Source organism: Neltuma alba, unplaced genomic scaffold (assembly GCF_004799145.2).
Source record: "Neltuma alba isolate B1F8T4 unplaced genomic scaffold, ASM479914v2 tig00005301_pilon, whole genome shotgun sequence".
NCBI classification, from domain to species: domain Eukaryota; kingdom Viridiplantae; phylum Streptophyta; class Magnoliopsida; order Fabales; family Fabaceae; genus Neltuma; species Neltuma alba.
Window position 1 is genome coordinate 31747 of NW_021634055.1, and position 26445 is coordinate 58191.

A 26445-nucleotide genomic window follows, 5' to 3' on the forward strand; every position below is an offset into this window, starting at 1 on the left:
AAAAATGGGACTCATATTTTGTCTTCCACTCTCCACTTTTCTAATGTTATAAGCGGCAATTTTTAGCTTTTGGCTTAAATATGTGATTTTAATATAAGCTTTTAATTTTTTAAGCTCTTCCAAACACACTTAAACATATTAAAAGTACTTTTAACCTTGAAAAGCTACTTAAAAGACACTTAAACGTGGGTCTAAATAGGTACTGAATAGTGACAAGATGCACATCAACAGAGATATTTTTATATGCATTTTTATTCGAAACATTAAATTTTACGCTATAAGCAGCTTTGGACCTTTAATATTCAATACCACACGTTTGGCCCAAAAAACATTTAGGGTGTGTTTGGATGAAACCAAACCATAGTTTAGAGAATAGCTTCTGGAGAATATATTCTGTAAACAATAGATTTTGTAAAAAGTGATTTTGAGAAGTGAGAATGTTTGGATAATTGTTATCAGAAGTACTTTTTATATATACAAATTACTAAAAAAACATAAATTAATATGATAATTATATAAAAGATAAATTTTATGATATATTTTAACTTAAAGGAATAAAATTGTTAATAATATATTTTTTTACCAACATAATTAATAATACATAATATAATGTAATTAATAAATAATTAATATGTGTATATATGTTTATAAGATATAAGGTTAAATATGTTTATAAAAAAATAATTGAGAAATGTTAAAGTCATATTATTGTTGAGATCTACTCTGACAGGCACAATCATCTCTCCAATTTGAGCCAGAAGCAGAATGAATTCACTTTTCCTGAAACCATGGTTTTGGCCCAAATCATGGTTTCAGATTATTGGCCCAAAATTGATGGTGTTTGGGTGACATCTCATCAAAACCATGGTTTTGCCTTCCAAACCATAGGTTTGAGGGTCACCCAAGCAGACCCTTAATATTACCAAACGTAGTCAAGCTTATGTCATTTTCATTGTAATTATATTATTTATATAGACCATGTCTTATATTATTTATATTATTTCCATTATTCAACATATTCAATTTCATTGCTGGTCAAAAATATATATTCAGTTTCATGTTATCTATACATTTTTTCAACAAAAAAAATCAACTTTACCGGACAAAAATTGCATATAATTAAATATATGTCATTTTTAGTAATTACATGTTTAAAAGTATTATTTATTTCTATTATCCAAACACTTTCAATTTACTTAAATTAATTTTAAATAAATGTATCAAAACATATATTTTTGAAGATAATTAACTTTCATCACACCCAATTGACTCCAACAAGCGTTTTGCATCTGCTTCGTTTTGGGTTTTTTTTTTTTTATTCATTTTGAACTGAAACAAGGGGGTATGTTGTCACCTTTTTGGGCCCCTGATTGTTAATGGACCAACCCAATTTTTTTGGTACAATGGGCCAACCCAATTGTTAAGTCGGCCTCAGAAAGGCGGCACGTGCTGCCGCCATAGTGCTCATCGACAACCTATAAGCCATCTCTGATCCCCAAGTAGTCGTTCATTTGGCTCTCTCTTCACTGAGAGGGGAACTTATGTCTTAAACCCTAGAACTGGAAGCTTGCAGACGAGCTCTCAAATGCTCTTCGTTTGATACCCCAGAGGAGTTGGGGAAGTATAAGCAATTCTTGTTCAGTAATTTTACCAGTTCGAGTCCATCTGAGTTGATAGGTTTTGTAAGATTTCAAGATGTGGAACAACGGTCAGATTGCACCACCTGGAACTGGCTCTTCCATTCCACCGCCTCCTGCAGCCCAACCGTCGTACACGGTGCTGCCGCCTCCACCGCCTCCAGCCCCGGCGGAGACCGAGGCTGATGCTGAGGCGAAGCTCGAGGAGAAGGCTAGGAAATGGCAGCAGCTGAACTCGAAGCGGTACAGTGATAAGAGGAAATTTGGGTTTGTTGAGACGCAGAAGGAGGATATGCCGCCCGAACATGTGCGGAAAATCATCAGGTAAGTGTTCTCTACCGTTGTATGCTGGGTCGGGAATTTAAAGGTTTCTCACTGATTATGGGATTTCGAGTCCTCAGTTTTCAGAATTTGCGCTTGTGTGAATTACTGTATAACTACGTCTTCCCCTTTCTTTCAATCATTTCTGTTCTGGGCTTTTTGAGCTAAGAGCTTCGGCAAATGATACAACCCGAGAGTGTTGTTTTCCTTTCTTTTATTTAGTTCGGAAAATATTCGCTAAGTTCTGGTGGCGTTGCTACAGTAGGATTTCTCAGAAACTCGTTTCGCTGCTACAAGTTATGGGTTATGGTAATTACTTTAACGTTGTGGCGAAAGAAGCACTTATATACCAAACTTTCCAGGATGCTAAGCTGCCATTTTGTCACTATTGCGGATTAGAAATGGTATTAGTGAGTAATGTGAGGTGGAACAAGCCCAATGCAGCTCCTTGCACTTAAAAGGAATTTTCTTCTTTTTTTCTTAAGCATGAATTTAGATTTCTTGTAATACAGGTATATTGTCGTCGTTTTGCTAGTTTAGGATTGATTGAGGTTCTAGTTAGCTTAAACATTGGTGTAAGGAATTATACTGATGAAACGCCTTCAGACATGCAATGTTTGGTTGATTCTGCAGAAGGATGTTTTTGGCAGTAAATGAGAAATATTGCCTTTCTCTTTGGTCCATTTAGCTTAGCCTTCTTGTTATCGTAATCCAAATAAAATATCTGTAATACCGGTGGTCTTATTTTTGTTACCTCCAGAGACACTTTGTAATTTCCCTTTTTTATTCATTATTTTAGGGATCATGGTGACATGTCCTCAAAAAAATACCGTCACGATAAACGTGTTTATCTTGGAGCTCTTAAATTTATTCCGCATGCAGTTTACAAGCTCCTGGAGAATATGCCTATGCCATGGGAGCAGGTATTCACTATTTTTCACTTGTGGTGTTACACTTCTTTCTCACATGTTCACGTGTCTTGCTATGAGGGCCCATTACTGATACCAGCTCTGGATTTTGGTTTAATAATTTAGGTCCGAGATGTGAAGGTCTTGTACCATATATCTGGGGCAATTACTTTTGTTAATGAAATACCATGGGTTGTTGAGCCAATATATCTGGCACAGGTATGTTGTTTTCTCTCGTACTTATTGTGCAAGCATATCAGCTTGTAGACGTCTCCTTGCCTTTTCTTCCTTCACATAATTCTGACTAGGTTAAATATTTTACAGTGGGGTACTATGTGGATCATGATGAGAAGGGAGAAGAGGGATCGGCGGCATTTCAAGAGAATGCGGTTTCCCCCATTTGATGATGAGGAGCCTCCATTAGATTATGCTGATAATTTGTTAGATGTTGATCCTCTGGAGCCGATTCAGCTTGAATTGGATGAAGAGGAAGATTCTGCTGTATATACTTGGTTTTATGACCATAAACCTCTTGTGAAGACGAAGCTCATAAACGGTCCTAGCTACCGGAAATGGCATCTTTCCCTTCCAATAATGGCCACTCTGCATCGGCTTGCAGGACAGCTTTTGTCTGATTTGATTGACCGGAATTATTTCTATTTGTTTGACATGGAGTCATTCTTTACAGCAAAAGCATTGAACATGTGCATACCTGGTATGTAGTTCTTTATTCTTGTATAAATAATTAAAAAGTTATTAATTCTATTAAAATTTGATTATCTTGATATTGATGTGGGGTAATTGTTTTTATCTGATCACCATGGTTAATAACTCGACTGTGAGATGGACAAGCTGGCTTTGTTTATCATACTAATTTATCTTGCTTCTATATGATGTAAAAAAATTGGAGAGGCAAAACATGTGTGTTTTTGTGCAAGGTCAAAGTTAGGCATCAATGTTTTTCCTGGCACCTCCTGCAGGTGGTCCTAAGTTTGAGCCCCTTTACCGAGACATGGAGAAGGGAGATGAGGACTGGAATGAGTTTAATGACATCAATAAACTCATTATAAGGTCACCTCTAAGGACAGAGTACAGAATTGCATTTCCTCATCTCTATAACAACAGGCCTCGCAAAGTAAAGCTTGGTGTGTACCACACTCCAATGGTCATGTTCATAAAAACTGAAGATCCTGATCTACCTGCATTTTATTATGATCCATTGATACACCCAATAACTAGTGCCAACAAGGAGCGGCGTGAGAAGAGAACTCATGAGGAAGAGGATGAGGAGTGGGAATTACCAGAAGGAGTGGAACCTTTGCTTAAAGATACACAGCTTTACACGGATACCACTGCTGCTGGTATCTCACTACTATTTGCTCCTCGTCCTTTTAACATGAGATCTGGTCGCACACGTCGCGCGGAAGATATTCCCCTTGTGTCAGAGTGGTATAAGGAGCATTGGTAAGTGGTGACTTTCCTCCCTTAAATGCTGTATGATTAGTCTTTCATTGGTTTAAGCATATGTACCCCATATTTTTATCCTATTATGAAAAATAACCTTTTTTTTTTTGCCCCAACAGTCCTCCTTCATATCCAGTTAAAGTCCGAGTTAGTTATCAAAAGTTGCTGAAATGCTTTGTGTTGAATGAGCTGCATCATAGACCTCCTAAGGCTCAAAAGAAGAAGCATCTATTTAGATCTCTTCAAGCAACTAAGTTTTTCCAAACCACTGAACTCGATTGGGTTGAAGCTGGTCTTCAAGTTTGCAGGCAGGGTTATAATATGTTGAATCTCCTGATTCACAGAAAAAATTTGAATTATCTTCACCTTGATTACAATTTCAATCTGAAGCCTGTCAAAACCCTTACTACAAAAGAAAGGAAGAAATCGCGATTTGGAAATGCTTTTCATCTTTGCCGTGAAATTCTCCGTTTGACTAAGCTTGTGGTGGATGCTAATGTCCAGTTCCGTCTGGGTAATGTGGATGCATTCCAACTGGCTGATGGTTTGCAGTATACTTTTTCGCATGTTGGTCAGTTGACTGGTATGTATCGGTACAAGTACAGGCTTATGCGGCAAATTAGAATGTGCAAAGACTTAAAGCACTTGATTTACTATCGGTTTAACACTGGGCCTGTTGGGAAGGGGCCTGGCTGTGGATTTTGGGCTCCTATGTGGAGAGTTTGGTTGTTCTTTCTTCGTGGTATTGTTCCACTTCTTGAACGATGGCTAGGCAATTTACTTGCACGGCAGTTTGAGGGACGCCACTCAAAAGGGGTGGCAAAGACTGTCACTAAGCAGCGTGTTGAGAGCCACTTTGACTTAGAGCTTCGAGCAGCAGTCATGCATGATGTGCTGGATGCCATGCCAGGTATTTATTATTTAGTATCACTTGTGATTTTAGAATTTTGTATTTCCTTTCATTAAGTGGCTTTTGGAATTTAGAGTTTTGCTAAGTAATGGTGCTTTTCCCAACCTTTGAATGGCAGAGGGCATTAAGCAGAATAAGGCCAGGACTATATTGCAGCATTTGAGTGAGGCTTGGCGCTGCTGGAAAGCAAACATTCCTTGGAAGGTAGAGAAACCCTTAATTTTTGCTTTTAAGACCAACATTAATTTCCTAGTAAACTAACAAAAGTAGGATTCTTGTGCTGGCGACAGAGAAAACCAAGATATAAACATTGTAGTAATTTGTTGGCATATGACTAGCCAGGCACAGATACAACTGTCTATGAAAATTATTTTCCAATGTTAGTTCTGGAAAATGATTTGCTAATGCTGCCCGGGAGAGGCTACTTTTGCCCCTCTTCTTGTTTGCAGTTCTATTGTTGATTTTCATACTCTGTTGTTATGTAGGTTCCTGGCCTGCCAGTGCCCATAGAAAACATGATCCTCCGTTATGTGAAGTCTAAAGCAGACTGGTGGACAAATGTTGCCCATTATAATCGTGAACGTATCAGAAGAGGGGCAACTGTTGATAAGACTGTATGTCGTAAAAATCTTGGAAGATTAACACGACTATGGCTGAAGGCAGAGCAGGTCTGTTTAGCCTCCTTCATGAGTCATTCAAATGTTTTATGCCGTTTTTTATAGTTAACGGTTTGTTGTTTCTATCTCAAAACTGTAATAACAATATTTATTCCTTGATCATCTATCTTTGTCACAGGAGCGGCAGCACAATTATTTGAAAGACGGTCCATATGTTACTCCTGAAGAAGCTGTAGCTATCTATACAACCACAGTTCATTGGTTGGAGTCAAGGAAGTTTTCCCCCATTCCGTTCCCTCCTCTGTCTTACAAGCATGATACTAAGCTGCTGATTCTTGCTCTTGAGAGGTTGAAAGAATCCTACAGTGTTGCAGTGAGGTTGAATCAACTTCAAAGGGAAGAGTTGGGGCTGATTGAACAAGCTTATGACAATCCACATGAGGCTTTGTCAAGAATCAAGCGACATCTCCTCACTCAGCGTGCTTTCAAAGAAGTATGTTGTTATTCAATTGAAAGTTTAACTTGAGGATATGGATATCTAGCTCAAGTTTTTTTCCTGGATGGAAATCTAGCTCATCTTAGTTATGAATGTTCTCTCTTGTGGCAGGTTGGGATAGAGTTTATGGATTTATATAGCTACTTGATTCCAGTTTATGAGATAGAGCCGCTTGAGAAGATTACAGATGCCTATCTTGATCAGTATTTATGGTATGAAGGTGATAAGCGACATCTCTTTCCCAACTGGATCAAGCCAGCGGATTCAGAGCCACCTCCACTTTTGGTTTATAAATGGTGTCAGGGTATAAACAATCTGCAAGGTATATGGGATACCAGTGAGGGCCAGTGTGTTGTGATGCTGCAGACCAAGTTTGAGAAGTTCTTTGACAAAATTGATTTAACAATGCTAAACAGGTATGCATTTTGCAAATCACCTAAATCAAATGTAACCAGGATTCAGTGCTGTCCTTCTAAATTAACTTCCTGTGTTGCAGGCTTCTCCGTCTGGTTCTTGACCATAATATTGCTGATTATGTCACTGCAAAAAACAATGTCGTTTTATCATACAAAGATATGAGCCATACAAATTCATATGGTCTTATACGTGGGCTGCAGTTTGCATCATTTGTTGTCCAATATTATGGGCTTGTGCTAGATTTGTTGCTTCTTGGACTTACTCGAGCCAGTGAAATTGCTGGCCCACCACAAATGCCTAATGAATTCATCACTTACTGGGACACAAAAGTTGAGACAAGGCATCCCATTAGGCTTTATTCTCGGTACATAGATCGGGTTCATATATTATTTCGCTTTACTCATGAGGAGGCCCGAGACCTCATACAGCGTTACCTCACGGAGCATCCTGATCCTAACAATGAGAATATGGTGGGCTATAACAATAAGAAGTGCTGGCCAAGAGATGCAAGAATGAGACTCATGAAACATGATGGTACTTGATTTTCCTTTCATCTTGAGTGGGTTGTAATTTATGTTAAAGCTCAGTTGTAATGTTTTGGAAATTTTTGTGTGTGTCCTTTTCAGTCAATCTTGGGAGGAGTGTCTTCTGGGATATGAAGAATCGTCTTCCTCGAAGCATAACAACTTTAGAGTGGGAGAACAGCTTTGTTTCTGTGTACAGCAAGGATAATCCAAACTTGCTTTTCAGCATGTAAGTATTTATTGATTTTTCTGATGATAAATATTTAATGGTTTAAAAATATTTTGTTTTGATTTTCTTGTTCTTAACTGAGGTGGTTGCCTTAATCAAATTCTTCGCGCACTCCGTTTGCAATGTAGAGTAATGATTTAATGTTCAGCTTGGCACCTAAGTAGAAACAATAGAAAGAACATGATCCGAGCAATTTTCTCAGTATCTATCTTTTCCCTGATAGGAATATTGGATATCCCTATAGCTGTTGGTTGCTGTTTTTACCTAGTTGCCAAGAATGGCTGAGCACTATTTTACATAACCCGTCCTTATTTTCTCTCTTGTGCTGGCTCTTTTTATATGAACCAGAAGACTCTGTTTGCTCACATCTTTCAATGACCTGTAGGTGTGGATTTGAAGTACGGATACTCCCTAAAATTCGAATGACTCAAGAGGCATTCAGCAATACGAGAGATGGTGTTTGGAATTTACAAAATGAACAGACCAAAGAAAGGACGGCCGTTGCCTTTCTAAGAGTTGATGATGAACACATGAAAGTCTTTGAGAATCGGGTGAGGCAGATTCTCATGTCTTCCGGATCAACTACTTTTACAAAAATTGTCAATAAATGGAACACAGCTTTGATAGGTCAGTGAAGTTAACTCGTTTTAGTAACCCTAGGAGCTCTTTGTAGTTGTTGTCATCAGTTTGTTAACTGAAACTTCCATCAGGTCTTATGACATACTTCCGAGAGGCAACTGTACACACTCAAGAGCTGCTAGATTTGCTAGTTAAATGTGAAAATAAGATTCAGACTCGTATAAAGATTGGATTGAACTCAAAAATGCCTAGCAGGTAAGTAACTAGATTCTATCGTTAACTTTTTATCATTCATAACTCTTTTTCACAGCATTTGTGCTGAAATCTATACTAATGTATTGTTTTCTATCAGATTTCCTCCTGTCATTTTTTACACCCCAAAAGAAATCGGAGGACTTGGTATGTTGTCCATGGGTCACATCTTGATTCCACAAAGTGATCTCCGATACAGTCAGCAGACTGATGTTGGCGTGACACACTTCAGGAGTGGAATGAGTCATGAAGAGGACCAGTTGATCCCCAACCTTTATCGCTACATTCAGGTGAACCCCCTTCCACCCCCCCCCCCCAAAACAAAAAAAAAAAAAAAAAAGGAACATATAAAACCACCACCGAAGTAAATTTCACAATCTAATGCCTTATATGCTTTTGTAACCTTTTTTGTTTTTTTGAATCTTGGCGTTTGACAGCCTTGGGAGAGTGAATTCATTGACTCACAACGTGTCTGGGCTGAATATGCATTAAAGAGGCAAGAGGCACAAGCACAAAATAGGCGCTTGACCCTGGAAGATCTGGAAGTGAGTTTCTGATGATTTGTTACTGTATCTGTTGCTTTTCCCCCTAAAAGCAAAGGCATTGATGGGGGATGTCTTCTAAATTTTACTTTTGTATTTTATCTTGACTTACAGACATTAATATCTCCTTGTTCTAATTGGTAGGATTCATGGGACAGAGGTATACCGCGTATTAACACTTTATTCCAAAAGGATAGACACACCTTGGCATATGATAAAGGATGGAGGGTACGTACAGACTTTAAGCAATACCAGGTTCTGAAACAAAACCCTTTCTGGTGGACACACCAGAGGCATGATGGGAAGCTGTGGAACTTGAACAATTACCGTACTGATGTTATCCAAGCCCTTGGAGGTGTTGAAGGAATCCTTGAACATACTTTATTCAAAGGAACATAGTAAGTTTTCTGTTCCCTGATAGTATAATGTTGCATTTAGCGGGTGTTTCCTAACTGCTTAACCACCTTATGGGGCTGAGAATATTACTCTGAAGGTTGTCATGTATAAAATTTCAAGAAATGTTGGGACTAGAAATCACAAGTGTTCCGTATTTAGCTCCTATTGCCTGCATGCGATGTGGTAAATAAACCAATGAGTAAGCAAAGATTTCTAACTGTAAGACTCCTAAGCTTAAACAGGTTATTCAAGATGTAGATAACTAATATCCAAACAATCAAAATTAAATGAAGTACCAGTTATATCACCAAAAAAAAAAAAAAAAAAAAAACTAGTTATGAACTATGATTAATGTATAATACTTTTTTTTTTAACTGACTTGCTGCTGCTTTTCACTTTCAGCTTTCCAACCTGGGAAGGTCTGTTTTGGGAAAAGGCATCAGGCTTTGAGGAATCTATGAAGTATAAGAAGTTAACGAATGCTCAGAGATCTGGTCTTAACCAGATACCTAATCGTAGGTTTACTCTTTGGTGGTCACCAACCATAAACCGAGCCAATGTTTATGTGGGGTTTCAAGTGCAGTTAGATCTGACTGGTATTTTCATGCATGGAAAGATACCTACTTTGAAGATATCACTTATTCAGATATTCCGAGCCCACTTGTGGCAGAAGATCCATGAGAGTGTTGTCATGGATCTGTGTCAGGTTTTGGATCAGGAATTGGATGCTTTGGAGATTGAGACTGTCCAGAAGGAAACAATCCATCCAAGGAAAAGTTACAAAATGAACAGCTCTTGTGCGGACGTTCTTCTGTTTGCGGCCCACCGGTGGCCAATGTCAAAACCCAGTCTGGTAGCTGAATCTAAGGATGTTTTTGATCAGAAGGCAAGCAATAAATACTGGATTGATGTGCAGCTTAGATGGGGGGATTATGACTCTCATGATATTGAGCGTTACACACGGGCCAAATTTATGGATTATACAACAGATAATATGTCTATATATCCATCTCCTACAGGTACTTCCAATCTGTCCTATTACTAGCTTGTTTTCTATATTATTGAGTAGACCGTTGGCTTAATTGCTGCTTTCTGTGCAGGGGTGATGATTGGCCTTGATTTGGCATATAACTTGCACTCTGCATTTGGCAACTGGTTCCCTGGTTCAAAGCCGCTGCTTCAGCAGGCCATGAATAAGATTATGAAGGTAGCACAACCATGCCAAAAAGAGTCATGTTGTGTACATTTTAGTTCATAAGTCCCATTGAGGGTAGAACCTAAGTTCCTTACCCAAATTTTGGCCCCTTTAATATACTGGTTTGAAACTGGGTGGCCATGTTATACGTTTGAGCATGTTTATACTTTTTAATTGTGCAACCAGTTGTTTTACTGATTGTATTTTGCATGTCCAGTCAAATCCTGCATTGTATGTCTTGAGAGAGCGTATAAGGAAGGGGCTTCAGTTGTATTCTTCGGAGCCGACGGAACCATACCTGTCATCCCAGAACTATGGAGAGATATTCAGCAATCAGATTATATGGTTTGTTGACGACACTAATGTGTATCGAGTTACAATCCATAAGACCTTTGAAGGAAATCTTACAACAAAACCCATTAATGGTGCCATCTTCATTTTTAATCCAAGGACTGGCCAATTGTTTCTGAAGGTTTTTTCCCTCTCAATTCTTTTCTTCCTATTAGGGTTTTTCCGACAATGATTGTTCAGGTTGTGATGTGTTTTATCCTTTAATGCAGGTTATACATACAAGTGTCTGGGCTGGTCAGAAGCGTCTTGGTCAGCTGGCCAAGTGGAAAACAGCAGAAGAAGTTGCTGCTCTTGTACGTTCTTTGCCTGTTGAAGAACAGCCTAAGCAAATTATTGTCACTCGTAAAGGAATGCTGGATCCTTTAGAGGTTCACCTTCTGGACTTCCCCAACATTGTTATCAAAGGAAGTGAGCTGCAGCTCCCATTCCAAGCATGCTTGAAGATTGAGAAATTTGGGGATCTTATTTTGAAGGCTACAGAACCTCAAATGGTTTTGTTCAACATTTATGATGACTGGCTGAAAAGCATTTCATCTTACACTGCATTCTCCAGGTTGATTTTGATTCTCCGTGCCCTGCACGTAAATAATGAGAAGGCAAAGATGTTACTAAAGCCTGACAAAACAATTATTACCGAACCACATCACATCTGGCCTTCTCTCAGTGATGACCAGTGGATGAAGGTTAGTTTTATCTTACAGTTCAAGAATTTTCTTCCCTGCATTCCGATATCAAGAACTAATCCAAGGCATTACATCTATGCTTAGGAAGTTATATGTTTGTGCTTTAAAAATAGTTGCTATGCCACCATTGTCAGTTGAGGCTGAAGGTTAGAGGGGAGATTTTTCTTTGACCTTGTGGAAAAATTGAAATTATTTTATGCGTGCTAATTATCTTTGGTTTAAAAGCTAGGCTTTCGCTTTATTATTTAAATAACATATTTAGGTCTCATTAGTCAGATTATTGATGAATTATTAGTGACAACTATTTTGCTTTCGGTTATCTTTCAAACCCCCCCCCCCCCCCCGAGGGTCTCTATTCTCCTTCAATTTGCTCGTTTGAAACAACTCCTCCCTCCCTTCTTTCCTCTTGTCCTACATCAGTTAATAACCTAAGGTTAGGTATTTTAATGGAAAGCTGTTAGAAAACCAATTAATGAAATTGTTTGATACCCATTTTCTTCAAGTTGGTTATGTTTCATTATGCTGCTCTTGTTATTTTTAATATAACATAACCTGTACTGAATGCGTGGACAGGTGGAGGTTGCATTAAGAGATCTCATACTCTCAGATTATGCCAAGAAGAACAATGTCAATACATCTGCCTTAACTCAGTCTGAGATTCGTGACATTATACTTGGAGCGGAGATCACTCCTCCTTCTCAACAGCGGCAACAGATTGCAGAGATTGAGAAACAGGTTTTTATTCTTTTCTTTCTTCTTAGATATTGAATTTTAGAGAATTCCATCATGGCTCGCATGTTTACTGGAGTTGTTCAACCTTTTTGCAGGCTAAAGAAGCCAGTCAACTGACAGCTGTAACAACTAAGACAACAAATGTTCATGGTGATGAGCTTATTGTCACCACCACTAGTCCCTATGAGCAGGCTGCATTTGGTTCGAAGACTGACTGGCGTGTCAGAGCAATTTCAGCAACAAATCTGTACCTTCGTGTTAATCATATTTACGTGAACTCTGAGGATATAAAGGTCAGCTGTGTTCTCCTATTTCATTTCTGTCAATCGTATTATAATCTGTATCATCTGCTGATAGCAGAGTGGTTGTGCAGGAAACTGGTTACACCTACATCATGCCCAAGAACATTTTGAAGAAGTTTATCTGCATAGCTGATCTTCGGACACAAATTGCTGGCTACCTGTATGGTATAAGTCCTCCAGACAACCCACAGGTTAAAGAAATCCGATGCATTGCGATGCCACCACAGTGGGGGACTCATCAGCAAGTCCATCTCCCATCAGCTCTTCCAGAGCATGATTTCTTGAATGATTTGGAGCCTTTGGGATGGATGCATACTCAACCAAATGAACTTCCACAGTTGTCTCCTCAGGTTCTTGCTCAACTCTGTTGCTATTAATTTTAAATAGTAATATTGCGAGGTTTCCTAGTCCGCCTGATATTACCATAAAAAACGAGATATAGACCCCAAAAAACAAAACTATGAAATCAATGAACTTCTACATTGGTAAGGGAGAGTACGCTGTTCTTATGACATATGATACATCATCTCACCTGAGTATGAAACATTGCAGGATCTCACTTCGCATGCTAAGATCCTAGAGAACAACAAGCAATGGGACGGCGAGAAGTGCATTATCTTGACTTGCAGTTTTACTCCAGGGTCTTGTTCATTAACGGCATACAAGCTCACTCCATCTGGTTACGAATGGGGACGTGTCAATAAGGATACTGGAAGCAATCCTCATGGTTATCTTCCTACTCATTATGAGAAGGTTCAGATGCTCCTCAGCGATCGCTTCTATGGTTTCTACATGGTAAGTCTATCTTCTTATAGGGTTTTGTCCTTCTATGATTGGAATGCTTCCTCTTAATATTGAGCTCCGCCTCTTTAATTTGATAAGTACTTGTCTTGATGGTTTTCTGGTTTAATTTCTTAGGTTCCTGATAATGGGCCTTGGAATTACAACTTTATGGGGGTGAGACATGCATCTGGAATGAAGTATGGAGTGAAGTTGGGGACACCTCGCGAGTATTACCATGAAGATCACAGACCAACTCACTTCTTAGAGTTCAGCAATATGGAGGAAGGGGAAACAGTTGCTGAGGGAGACCGCGAGGATACGTTCACTTAACTTTTTTTCTTTTTTGTAATTTTGACCTGTAATTGGCAGAATATGTTGTAATATTTTCCTTTAGTTTTGCTTGTCACGACGCTATTACGACACTGTAAATATGTTAGAGAACCACTAGTCAAATTCTTCTGCTTTTGCAGTTGGGTTGTCAAGTTTTGGATTACGGTTTGCTGAATACAGCTATGCAGCTTACGCTAATCCAATTGAGTGAAGTTCAAGGACTCGGAAGCTTTTGCCTGTAAATTCGGAATTTCTCTTCAACTTGCACATTTTTTAAGCATGGTTTGTCGTTGTAAACGGAATGACAGGACTTTTGTTTTTTCCCCATCTGAAATTTAAATGGAAATGAAAATGCGCTAAGGATATTAGGACGGTTCAACAAACAACTTGCTATACAAAGTTTCCATCTCGTACATGAAGCCTTGAAAGGCACAGCATGATGTACATAAACAAGATGCAATGCAGATTTACAAACTATTGACCTTTTGAAGTGCATGTAACAATTTCTCAGATGACTATGTCCAAATTAAATGAAATAGCACGGCAAGTAAAACCCGAAAACTGATAACCAAAAAAGGAAGGAAAAAAACTGCACAAACATCAGTTGCTCTAAAGAAGAAATGTCCATGGCACCCAATATAAATGGTACTAGCCTTGCAATTATAATAAACAGCAATTAGTGGAAGCTTCACAACCTGCACTTATACCACTTTCAGAATACTGCATAAGTTATGGCTCAGGGTTCTCCTTCAACTCAGGTTTTGATTCATTTTCTGCTGATATGAAGTCAGAACTATCTTCAGCAGCTTGTATCCTATCGTCGTTGGAATCAGCAGGTTGAGGGCTTCTGAAAAGTTCATGATCCTCTAGCTGAGAAAACTTAACTTTAGATTCTCCCTTCAATAGCTCTACCACCTCCAGCATGTTGGGTCTCTTCTCAGGCTGATTCTGAGCACAAACAAGTGCAACATAAACAACCCTTTTAAGCTCTTCCTCCAGATAGTCACCATTTAGTCTTGAATCCACAATTTCACTAAATTTCTTCTCCAAAACCAACGGTAATGCCCATTCGGTTATCGAGCGCTTCACTGTCGCACTCAGTTTTTCAATTGGTTTCCTGCCAGTTGCAAGTTCCAGCAAGAGAATTCCAAAACTGTAGACATCACAACTCTCGGATGCTTTACCTAACATAGCATACTCAGGTGCAAGATAACCAAGGGTACCCTTAACTCTTGTAGTCACATGTGTTGCCCCCTCAGGGATCAATTTAGCAAAACCAAAATCTGCAACCTGAGCCTGGAAATCTGCATCCAAGAGCACATTGCTTGCTTTAATATCTCTGTGGATGATGTGTGGAGTTGCTTGGTGGTGGAGATATCTGGAAGGAAATACATTATATGATTAATATACAGAAGTCACAGTACTTATAAAAGAAATAGAGAGATCAGTACTTACGCAATTCCCTCTGCTGATCCAATTGCAATACTCATCCGTCTGCTCCAACTCAGAAGGCATTCTGCTGAGTGTTGTCCATGAAGATGAGAGAGTAAGCTCAAATTTGGCATATAGTCATACACAATTAATCGTTCCTGTCCTTCAGCACAATAGCCCCGCAGACTAAGAAGATTCTTGTGTCGAACTCTTGCCAATATCTCAACTTCAACAGCAAATTCCATATCTGCTTTGTTGCTCCAAACTTTCAATCTTTTCACTGCAATCTGCATGAGTACACATTTTTAATACTTCCTGCTTTATGGGGATAAAAATAATTACTAGCAGCCAGCCCAAAGAGATTTCTGGAAAGAAAAATGTTTACATCAAGTACTATTAAGCTTATTTGAATTCGAACTGCTTCATTTCCCCAATCATTCATTAAAAGTCAGTTGACAGCACCTTAAAACATTTTATCAAAAACATTTTCTGCGAGTCCATGAAACACAGCCCCTTGTGAGGGCAATCCCAAAAATGGCCCTAATTCAGTTAAGAGAGTGATAAGCATCCGCTGATATATGTTGACAGCCGCTTAAAACATGTTAGACATAAAAAATGAGGCATTACCCTTAAAATTCAACAAATACACAAGTACTACTATGCATACGTATGAAAATATAAATAAACACGTGTTTAGCTAGCACATGTCAGAACATGTTTAAAAAGTAACTTAGCTTCAAATATTAAATTTTAAACGCTTCTTGTTTCTAAGAGTACTAATTATAAGAGTCAAATACTTGGAATGTCATAGGGATCACAGCGCTACTTTCTTTGAATGTCGTTGCTTCTGTGACTATTAAAACTCATGAACCATCAATTTTTCTGCATCCACACAGTGCATTCACAATTACCGATTTTCTTAAAAACCATTACACTCTCGTGAAATTTAAGGAAAATTTTTGTATAACTCAAAGCTATCAAAGCAGACTCAAACAATCATCAGATACCAATTGAACCATCATCTTTAGCAAGAAGAAAGGAGTCCCATACAACATTTTACCAATGTCCTTCACAAATGATTTTTGTCATGCTTGATTCTTCAGATGAAGCTAGTAAAATAAAGCCCTTCCCAATATCAAAGAGGCCAAGAGAAGAAGAAGAAGAAGATGTTGCTTCATTAATATTATATAATCATGATCAGATGGAAAGGGTTTTGAATCATTTTGAACCTTCAAAGTCTTGCCATGGGCAGAGAGAGAGTAAAACTAAATGCAAATAATCATTTTGAACCTTCAAAGTCTTGCCTTGAGTTGAAATAATAAATTATCATTGGCAACAAACGATCAAGAATAAAAACAAGAGTATTCCCTTACTTGTGATCCATCCCAAAGCTGGCCCCAGTAAACACTGCCAAATCCCCCTTCTCCAAGTTTATTATCATAATTGAAATTATTTGTAGCTGAGTGTAGCTCCTTTAAGGAAAAGACTCGCCATGTTGGTTGTGCCTTCCCTCGTGCTTTGCTGCATGTTTAGAAACTCTTAGCATCAACTTCCATTAGAAGATGCAGATACAAACAAGTTTAAATCCTATCAAAAAAATAGTTTGAAATATATCCAGGTCATAAAACAACCATACAAACACACCCGGAAATTCCTATTCTGTCAATTTAGTTAGGAGCAGAGTCTAAATGTTCTCTTCACCTACCAAACTAGCCCAGTAGGTTGCTTTTAGTTTCATGCTTTGAGTCATTTGATCATCCCTAGAACACGCGAAACCCAGACTCTAAAACCCTTTCTTAGTTTCATTTTCCACCCAAACACAAGTGAAGTGGAAAATGCCATGACATTGAGGTCATATCATATATATTTGGTCCAAAACAGTAAGAATCAAGGGGGAAAAAATCCAAAGAGCAGTAAGTAACTAGAGAATATTGCATCATTGACGTACCGATCCGAACCCTTTCCACAACAAAAGATTGGGCAAAAAGCCATACCCTTCTGACCAATCAATCCCACCTTCTCGTATTTCGTTGTAGATGACTTCTCTGAACCCTCCAACCTCTCAGTCAAACCCAGGAAGTAAATAAAAATCCGAACTTGAGATTGACCAAGGAAACCAAATCAGATTCTCCTATCGTTCCACCACTGCGGAAGTTGTTTCTTTCCAGAGCGAAGAAGAATTACAAAGAGGGTGTGAAGGAAAAAAGATGGGAGAAAAAAGATGCCAAGCGTAACACCGAGAGAGAAGCCGAAAACATGCTTCAGTGGGCAAAAGCTGATGATGTATCGTCACGCGAACGTTGGCGCTCAGCTAAAAGGAAAACCCAAAAGAGAGCCAAAGATGAAAAATTGCTTCTTCTTTTTTCCGCCGATGAAGAGATGTGTAAGCTAAGTCATCCTTCCTCTTCTTCCTTGCCAAGCCTTAAGTCCAGCTGTTCACACTTTTCAGGAGCACTTACATGGGGTCCATTTTCCATTTTAAAAAATAAGAATGAGGTGATGATCTGCAAAATAAAAAAGCAATTTTTTTTTTAAGAGAAGGAGACGGAAAATAACACCTATTTATTATAAAAATTAACTAATTTAAATTTTTTAATTATTTTAGTCAATTAGCTATTATAAATAGTGAGAGATAAGATTTTAACATCCAAAATACTGTCAACGAATGCATTTTTTCTGAATTAATAATACAGGCCACCAAAGACCCTCAAGTACAAATTAAAATGAGAAAACTAACAATCAGCAAACAAACGTGAATCAAATCTAAGTCAGTGTAAATATATTTAAAAAAACCATTTTTGAGGGAATTACTGTGGAAAAAAAGAGAGATAGATGACTCGGTCTCATAAATATATTGTCAAAAATTTAATCCATAATAATGTTTTTTTTATAATTCCACATTAAAAAAAACGATTATTCCTTGTTTGGTCAGAAGAAGAAAGGTGGGCAAGATATTGGGAATATTGGTTTATTTTATTCCTCTCTAGAACAGAGAAGCAAAAACTAGGCAGGGACACAAATATTCAGAACTTGCATAATTCTTAAATGAGCTAAGTGGGTAGGTTTTGTGATAGGCTGATTCTTTAGTACGGGTATGTCTCCTTGAGACTGCTAAAACAGGACATTCATGGCATGTGCTTTAGCTTCCTTTGTTGTTTGTTTCTTCACTGCCTTTTATCCACTTGGATTTTTCTTCTTTGGCAACTTGGGTGAAAAACAATAATTTTCATCACGATATATTATATGCATATAGGAGTAGAAGATTTAAAAAAATATTTGGAAGCACTCAAAAGAACTTTTTTACATAACGAGACAAATTATTCTACATATTTATTTCGTACATCCTAAAAACACTTTTAAAACCATAGTTTTGATTCCATCTAAACACTATACAAGTGTTATTCTTATTTTAACATCTATTTTTGCCCCCTTAATGAAAGTGAATTATGTTTATTTGCACAGAATGTTAGAATGATTTTAAATTTCCATTCAAAAGGGGGAGAATTACACGTCATATAGGTCTCATGGTAACCAAAAAAAAAAAAAAATTACCCACATATCCCAACCATTTATAAATTATGAAATTTGCTACCACCTCCTATGGTTAATGTAAGAACTAGTCTAACTTTTAATTTGGTTCTAAATATAAGATTTCAATTTACTTTATCTCTCGTATTTATTTATTTATTTTCAAAGTATTCCTTATAGTAGTTGCATATATTAAAGATTTTATCAAATATTAGTTTTAGCTAATAGTCAGGTCAATAAAAAGTTCTAGCTAATGCATATTATCAGCAATGATATTCTAGGAAAGAAAACACCTATTTATTATAAATAACTAACTTACTTAACAAATTTTTTTAATCTATTTAAATTAGTCAGCTAGCTCTTACATTAAGGATAGTTAAATATTGACTTGTAAATGAGATTCATAAAATAATTTTTATTTTGGACTTGATTGTAATTTTTTTCTTTTAATCTTAATACACACACGCATGTATAATAAGTTAATATCTTTCCCTGAATTATTTTGGGCGAAAAGGGCGGTAAGTGGTGTTATTGGCTGTGAAGTAGACGGAAAGTTTTGGCACTTATTATAATACGGGCAAAATATTAGTCTATTGACTGATGACTGATGATTGGTTTGGTGAAAACATTAATTGAATTATTAAGGAATTGATGGGCAAAAAATGTTCTACCAGAGCATTATAGGATGTATATATTACAATAACATAATTATAATGACTATATGATGTTAATTAAATTCAATGATTAATTAATTAGGTGTTGTTAGCAGAATCAAGTTGTCAATCATTGATGTCAGAATAGACTGCAAGTGCTTGTCCCTTAAGCCTCAAAAGACAAATTCCATACAAATGAAATGAGCTGTTCTTTTATTCTATGACCATTGGCTAGCTTCCACCTCATCATAATATATTCATAAATACTTATAGGGATTACTTCACTCAATCATAATATCACCAATATTTTAATCATTTTTTGAACAATATTTATACAAAAAATTTTATATTTATTATGTCAAGTTTTTCAATCACATTTGGTTATATGTTCTATTTTTAAAATATTTGTATTTAATTATAAACCCACATAAAAAAAAATTAAAACAGACGTTTGACTAAGTGGCTTGATATAATGAATATAAGTACCTCAATTTAAGTTTTTTCCCCCTCATTTTCTCTTAATTGGGAGGATTTAGTGAGATTATGGGCTAGTGAGTTTGTTTTACCTGAATCAAACACAATTTAGAGAGACTATGAGCTAGTGAGTTTGTTTTACCTAAACTAAATACTATGTTAATTTTTCGCATTCCCAAATATAAGAGCTGGTGAATCTGTTTTGATCTTAAATATAAGATCTTAATTTTTTTGTCTCTTAAATGTATAATGTTTCTCCTCAACTATCTCTATTAATTGCATATATTAAGTTCATTAAGGGAGTAGTTTTCCATGAAAGTTATTAAAAGAATAAAGAGAGTAATTTAAAAAATCAACATATTTTTTTATAAATAATTAACTTAATTAATTTTTTTTAATCTTTATCAATAAGTTATATCGTTCTTATATTTAGAATTGTGAAAGTATTTGAGAAGTTACCAAGACTCATCTCTCATGCTATTGGATTTTCAAGTTGTTATTAATAATAATGAATAGTTTATATGTGTTATTTTCTTTCTTTTAAAATATCTGTCGTTTTCAAGCTTTTGTAATTTTATTAAACTCATCATCATTTTATAATTCCAATGAAATATCAAACTATTACTAATCTTTTCCCCTTATTTTGCAGTTCATCTACCTTCTTCGTTTAATTTTAAAAAAAATACAGAGAGAATATTGAAGATAGTACCTCATTAAATTAGTGAAAGAGTATATATCTTAGGAAAGCAATACTATATTATTATAATTCAGGGGGTGTTTAGATAGAAACTAAATTATGGTTTTAAAAATACTTTAACGGTATACAAAATAAATATGTAAAAAAATTTATCTTGTTTTAGAGAAAAATACTTGAGTGTTTCCAAACACCTCTCTGTGATCCCTCCCCCCACAAAAAAAACCCCAAAATAACTAACATTTCAAAACGGAGAAAGGTTGTTCCTATATTTTGGACCTGAAAGGATGATGGGTTATTTTCTACCTAACAGTTTAGCATACATTTAGTATATCTCAGTAAGAGCCAACCTAAGTAGCTGAATATTAGTTGCCTGAGAGGCCATATACTGCGAGGTGGTCCCATTTCGGATGCTTATTGATGCACACTAAAGATATACCGCCCCCCTTTTTTTAATATAAAATCTGATTAAAAATTTAATTTAATTTTAAATATAAGATTCAAATTTATTTTATTTTTATTATTTGTTTATTCTTTTTTTTGTAATCCCTTACAGCAAGTACACGTGTTAAGGAATTTTCATTAAAAGATAATTTTAATGTATACGACTATCAAGAATATTTTAAAAAAAACAATACTTATTTATTATAAATAACCAATTTAACTAATTTTTTTTAATTTTATTAAATTAGTTATCTTGTTCTTATATTAACAACCAGAGTGTATTCTAACCCTTCACCGTCAAATCTCAATCAATTTATGATTACTTCTAACCAACCTTTCTCAACTTGAACCTCTAGATTTCTAGCACACAACACAGAAAGTCAGAAGTTTACAGAAAACTCAACTTTATTTATGACACAATCAGAAACAAAACCTATAATAATATTCTACTAGTTCTCGTGTACATACATACATACCACAAACAATCTTAAATCTTTTCATTGCTTACAATAAAATCAAACCAAAGAGAAGCAGTGAAGTCAGCCCCAACAACCTTGTTGTAACTGCAACAACAAGAACAGCATCCGATGAAACAACATTTGTGGTGTTTGGCTCAGACTTATGAGTCACAGAGAGATAATAATGCTGCACTGTTCCCAGTGATCCTTCTGATGAACCACCATTTGAGCTCCCATCACACAATTCAATGTCGTAGTTATTAAATGTACTGAACCCACTTTTCTCTGCATAACACAGCCCAGAATTATTATACAGTCTCAGCTTCTTCTTCATCCTCCACACCATTTCTCTGCTAAATGGGACTGACCCACTTAGTTTATTATCATTCAGTCTCAGTTCACTCAGGTTCTTCAGGTCCTTGAAGCTTTTTGGGACCGACCCGTTTAAGAAATTCCCGTCAAGATGAACCACACGAAGGTTTGGTAATTTGCCCAGGGATTCTGGTATTGGGCCGTGTAAGTTCATGTTGGATAGTATCAGGGTCATTAGATTCGTCAAACCTGTGAACCGGTCGGTGGGTATTATTGTTGGGCCTGGGCCCATTGGGTTCCCTTTGAGAATCAGGGCCTGCAGAGAACTCAGGCTTTTGAGGGATTTTGGGAATGGGCTGCAGAGGTTGTTGTAGCTCAGGTCCATTAACATGAGCTCTTTCAGCCCGGAGATTTTCTCCGGCACCGGTCCGGTGAGATGGTTGCGGCTGAGATCCAATTTGATGAGAGAAAGGCAGGTTCCTAGTGTGGATGGTATTGGGCCAGTCAGAAGATTCTGGCCCAGGTCTAGTACGTTTAGGGCTGGGAACGTTAAATTGGGAATGGGCCCGGTTAATTTGTTGCCGCTTAAGTCTAGCGACCTTAAACCCGTGATCCGGTTCAGGGACAACGGTATTGAACCGTTGAGGTTGTTGTTGTGAAGATCCAGGACTCTCAAACGGGTGAGGTTGCCTAGTTCGTTTGGGATGGGCCCCACGTGGGCGTTTTCTCTGAGGACTAAGGTTTGTAGCGTGGGGCCCAGCTTGCCGAGAAACGTAGGGATTGGCTGAGGATTGTAACTGAAACAACGGTAGAAGAAAAGGGTCTTGAGATGGGGCAGTTTGGTGACGGACCGCGAAATGTAAGACCGGGTCGGGTCGCATGTGGGGAAAGCAGTGTCGTCAGAGAGAGCTCCGAAGGAGAGCGACACAACATGGTAGACATTGTCGTTGTCGGGCATGCACTCAATGCCGTGCCACCGGCCGCGACAGACGTCGGGGATGTCGGTGGCCCAGTCGTTGCCGGTGGCTCGCATGATGTCGTAGACTGCTTCTTGCTCGTGAGAGTCGGTTCGAGCGCCGTCCTGCGTCATGGAGAACCCAGTCTGAGGGCCGTCTACAAGAGATGAAGGCACGCCGGAATCTGACATGATGGCCGTGAAGGACAGAGCAAGGTGGGGAAAAAACATGAGAGCTGGGAGTTGCAGTGGGAGGAAAAGGTAGAGAAGCATCATTTTGGAATTTAGTGAAAGACGACGATGGGGTTTCGGGTTCTTAAATAGAGGGTGCGGAGAGAGAGAAGTAGTGAGAAATGAGGTTGGTGGCTTGGTGCAGAGATTAAAGAAGGCTAATTTATGTGGTCACGAGAATGAGGAGAATGGTTATAAATAGGAGAGAAGAGAATGAGCATTTATGGGTATCACGGGATTTACACCGTAACGCTTAACAAGGACCCCAATAAGGCTCCTCCTATTTGGACCACCTCTGTTGCTAAATGACTCATTACTTTGGGCTCTCATGGGCCTTTTCACTCAGCATGGCCCATTCTCGGTCCATTGCGCCTTTTTAAAAGAAAAGAAAAATTGCTGGAAAATCCCATATTGACATGTTTATAGCCTAGAGCTACATGAAATTTGTAGGTCCATAACAAGGAGCAACTCATTTTCGACCTGTGCAAACTTTTGTTTAACTGACTTCTAACATATATTTAGCCACGAGCAAATCTATGTCTTTCATTTGGCCTTTAATTTAAAATAGTATATGAACAACTTTTTCATATTCATAAGGTTTGACTCTCTTTTTTAATATATTTATATAAATATATTAAAAAATTAAGAGATTAACAGAAAAATATTATTATTAATTATAATTATCATTAATATATAATAAATAAAGATACAACAGAACTACTAAGTTGTTGGTTGAAATAATAAGTGGTCCCATTTCCGTAAAGAGGAGAATACAAGTTTGAATTCTAAGAAATATACTTGTGGGAGGGCTTTAACCTTAACGCTCTCAGCTCTAAAAAAATTAATCTCAAGATAAAAGTAATTTGAGAATGTTTTAAGTTATACAAAAAAAAAAAACTTTTACACATAATAAAAGATATGTTACATCCTATTACTTAAAACAATTACACTTGCTCAGATTTTTTGACGGGGAATTTTCAGCAAATTTCAGGTATTCAATAAAATTTTGGGTGAGAAATTTTCAACAATTTTCTCTCAAGTTTTAAAGGTGTCCTGTGCATGGGTCTGCCATGAGTTATCACAGCACATGGACACTTGGGAAGAACATAACACGCCACATAATGGTTCGAATCTCTGTAGAGCAACACGTAGAATCATATAGTAGACCAAACAAAAAATGAAAACCAATAAGAGACTGGAGATAAAGTGATCAACTCAGCAATTTGCATAACCTTGATATCTATGCCTCTATATAGTTCCACTACAGTAACCAGCATCGTTTCCTTCAGAAGCACTGCTTTGCTTTTGAAACCCAGAAACATAAACTTATTGTCTTTTAAGACGCAAAACATGCAAGAAATAAAGGAGGCGAATGCCAACATGCAATGGACTGAAAGCACGAGGATTATTACAGACAAGAAGGTGAAAGATTTGATGGCAAATAATGCGAAGAGGCTAGTAGAGGTGCCGTACACGGTGTCGCTGTCTCAGGTGATGGGCACGCTGGTTGCCAACAACGTGGTGGCGGTGCCGGCGGTCGCGCCACCAGGGCAATGGATCGGGGCCGGCGGCTCAATGATCGTGGAAACAGATAAGCAAACGGGAACCCCACGAAAGCATTACATAGGGATCGTGACCATGTTTGATATCGCCGCTCACATAGCTGGTGATGACCGCTTGAGCCAGAACGATGATGGAGTTGAAGATCTTCATGAAAAAATGTCTGCTCCAGTGTCCTCCATTATAGGCCACTGCATCGAAGGTCTCAACTTATGGACTCTCAATCCTAATACCAGGTGAATATATACTCACACAACAGTTTTTGGGCTATATGTGTTATATGTGGGATGGGGACTCAATTGTATGAAATGGTAAGTCCCATATTTAAATATTAAGGACTTCTCATCCCACTTAGTTACTCATCAACACGCATAATTAAACGTTTATATATTAACTTGTGCTTGGATATGTAGTTTAATGGATTGTATGGAAGTATTTAGCAAAGGCGTGCATCGAGCTATGATACCAGTGGACAGCCAGATGCAGCAGATATCAGAAAGTGGTGGGATTGAACTGAGAGAATCTTCTTCAGGCTATCAAATGCTGACCCAAATGGACGTGATCAAGTTCTTGAAACAGCATGCTTCCGAGTGGAACCACATTGTGGGACGCTCTGTTGAAGACCTTTGCGCAGTGACAGATAAAGTGTACGCCATTACTGAACGCACAAGACTTATTGACGCCATCAGATGCTTAAAAGCTTCCATGCTCAACGCGGTTCCAATCGTTAATGCCTCGGAAGTCGGCCCAGATGATCACAAACAGCTTCTTAATGTAAGTCTGAGATCAAAACAAAAACACACTTTCTAGTTTTCTTTGTGTTTTACTGAGAAAGTGTGATGAAATCTGTCCTGTAAATGGCAGGGAAGAAGCAGGAAGCTGATAGGGACATTTTCTGCAACTGACTTGAGGAAATGCGACATAGAGACACTGAGATTCTGGTTAGGCAAAAGTGCTTTAAGATTCACAGAACAGATGGCATCATCAGAAACTCCTCAACAGGAGACTAGTAGTACATCAAGAAGAGAACTAGTGACATGCACTGCTGAAACTGCTTTGTCTGAAGTAATTGACAAGGCAGTGACGAGACATGTTCATAGGGTCTGGGTGGTGGACCAAGAAGGTTTGCTCGTTGGAGTTGTGTCCCTCTCAGACATAATTAGGATTATCAGGACTTGTCTGCTAAGCACAAAGTGGTAATTAAATTCTGTCTGTCAAAAAACTTTTTATGCCTAACAATGTAAATATCTGTTTTCTGTGTACATTAGGGAGTTCATGTAGCTAGCTTCTTGGTTCTTATCCTTAGAAATAGAATCTACAAGAGGGGAATCTGAGTGCGTGATGCAGATTTGGAGTTGGATTTTATAAGACCAGTGGAATATCCGCAGCACATGGGGTGGGTTGGACTCTTGTTGCACCTGACACTTCATAAATAACTGGATGCAATCTCTTGTTTATTCTAAGAATTTTTTTTTCCTTTTAATTGTTTTTTTCCGCATGTGTGACATACAAAAGATGGATGATAATGAGTTTTAACTAAATTAATGGACAGAGATGCAATGAAATTATTAGGTATTTAATTAATTAGATCCAATAGGTGAGATAAATTACAAATATAAAAATAAATGACTTACTGGTAATAATAATTATTTGTGGCATAGATGATACAAATTAACAGCCCTTCACTTCTACTTATTTGTTTGCACCTTGTCTTCCGGTGACATCAATGCTTTTTTATTTGAAAAAATTACATATTTTATTTGATTTGTTCCTTCTATTTACTTAAGAAAATCAGAATGATAAATTAATTATAATATAAATATATTCGAATAAATTATATTATTCCTTTTTATTAGAGATGTTTAAATATTAGATTAGTTCTATTATTAGTAAAGAAATTGTTTATATTCTGCGTTAACTTTAATTAAAGAGACTTCGCAAATTCTCATTCACCTAACAAACCGGATCACGTTAGTTGTATGTTCATCCACTTATGACTTATTATACCCAAGTGTAAAACATATGTAAACATCTAGT

At 37.4% G+C, this 26445-nt stretch overlaps 4 protein-coding genes across 5 annotated transcripts; 2 read left to right on the forward strand and 2 right to left on the reverse strand.

The window, feature by feature from the left end:
- The first annotated feature begins 1535 nt into the window (after positions 1-1535).
- Positions 1536-13945, forward strand: LOC114747410 (pre-mRNA-processing-splicing factor 8A). The gene is made up of 26 exons (XM_028935734.1): positions 1536-1961; positions 2758-2881; positions 2993-3085; positions 3191-3581; positions 3847-4330; positions 4450-5240; positions 5359-5444; positions 5726-5908; positions 6036-6350; positions 6465-6769; positions 6850-7304; positions 7397-7523; positions 7909-8150; positions 8234-8357; positions 8455-8644; positions 8792-8899; positions 9041-9294; positions 9695-10311; positions 10393-10499; positions 10705-10959; positions 11048-11521; positions 12095-12256; positions 12349-12546; positions 12627-12905; positions 13108-13350; positions 13474-13945. The coding sequence occupies exons 1-26, from the start codon at positions 1696-1698 to the stop codon at positions 13666-13668; spliced, it is 7068 nt and encodes a 2355-aa protein (XP_028791567.1). The 5' UTR covers positions 1536-1695; the 3' UTR covers positions 13669-13945.
- A 110-nt stretch (positions 13946-14055) lies between these two features.
- Positions 14056-17518, reverse strand: LOC114747411 (PTI1-like tyrosine-protein kinase At3g15890). 2 transcript variants are annotated; one of them, XM_028935735.1, is made up of 4 exons: positions 17048-17518; positions 16473-16620; positions 15124-15386; positions 14056-15046 (listed from the first exon to the last, which is right to left on the reverse strand). In XM_028935735.1, exons 1-4 carry the CDS (start codon positions 17089-17091, stop codon positions 14398-14400), a joined length of 1104 nt encoding a protein of 367 aa, XP_028791568.1. In that variant the 5' UTR covers positions 17092-17518; the 3' UTR covers positions 14056-14397. The 2 variants fall into 2 exon arrangements, with proteins under 2 accessions (XP_028791568.1, XP_028791569.1); XM_028935736.1 differs by lacking the exon at positions 17048-17518 and adding an exon at positions 15485-15639 and having other exon boundaries at positions 16473-16554.
- A 3858-nt stretch (positions 17519-21376) lies between these two features.
- On the reverse strand, positions 21377-22883 carry LOC114747406 (protein TOO MANY MOUTHS-like). Its single transcript, XM_028935732.1, has one exon. It carries the CDS (start codon positions 22846-22848, stop codon positions 21397-21399), a length of 1452 nt encoding a protein of 483 aa, XP_028791565.1. The 5' UTR covers positions 22849-22883; the 3' UTR covers positions 21377-21396.
- Positions 22884-24198: 1315 nt separating this feature from the next.
- LOC114747414 (SNF1-related protein kinase regulatory subunit gamma-like PV42a) lies at positions 24199-25608 on the forward strand. Its single transcript, XM_028935740.1, has 3 exons — positions 24199-24644; positions 24822-25182; positions 25273-25608. Exons 1-3 carry the CDS (start codon positions 24199-24201, stop codon positions 25606-25608), a joined length of 1143 nt encoding a protein of 380 aa, XP_028791573.1.
- Positions 25609-26445: the final 837 nt, after the last annotated feature.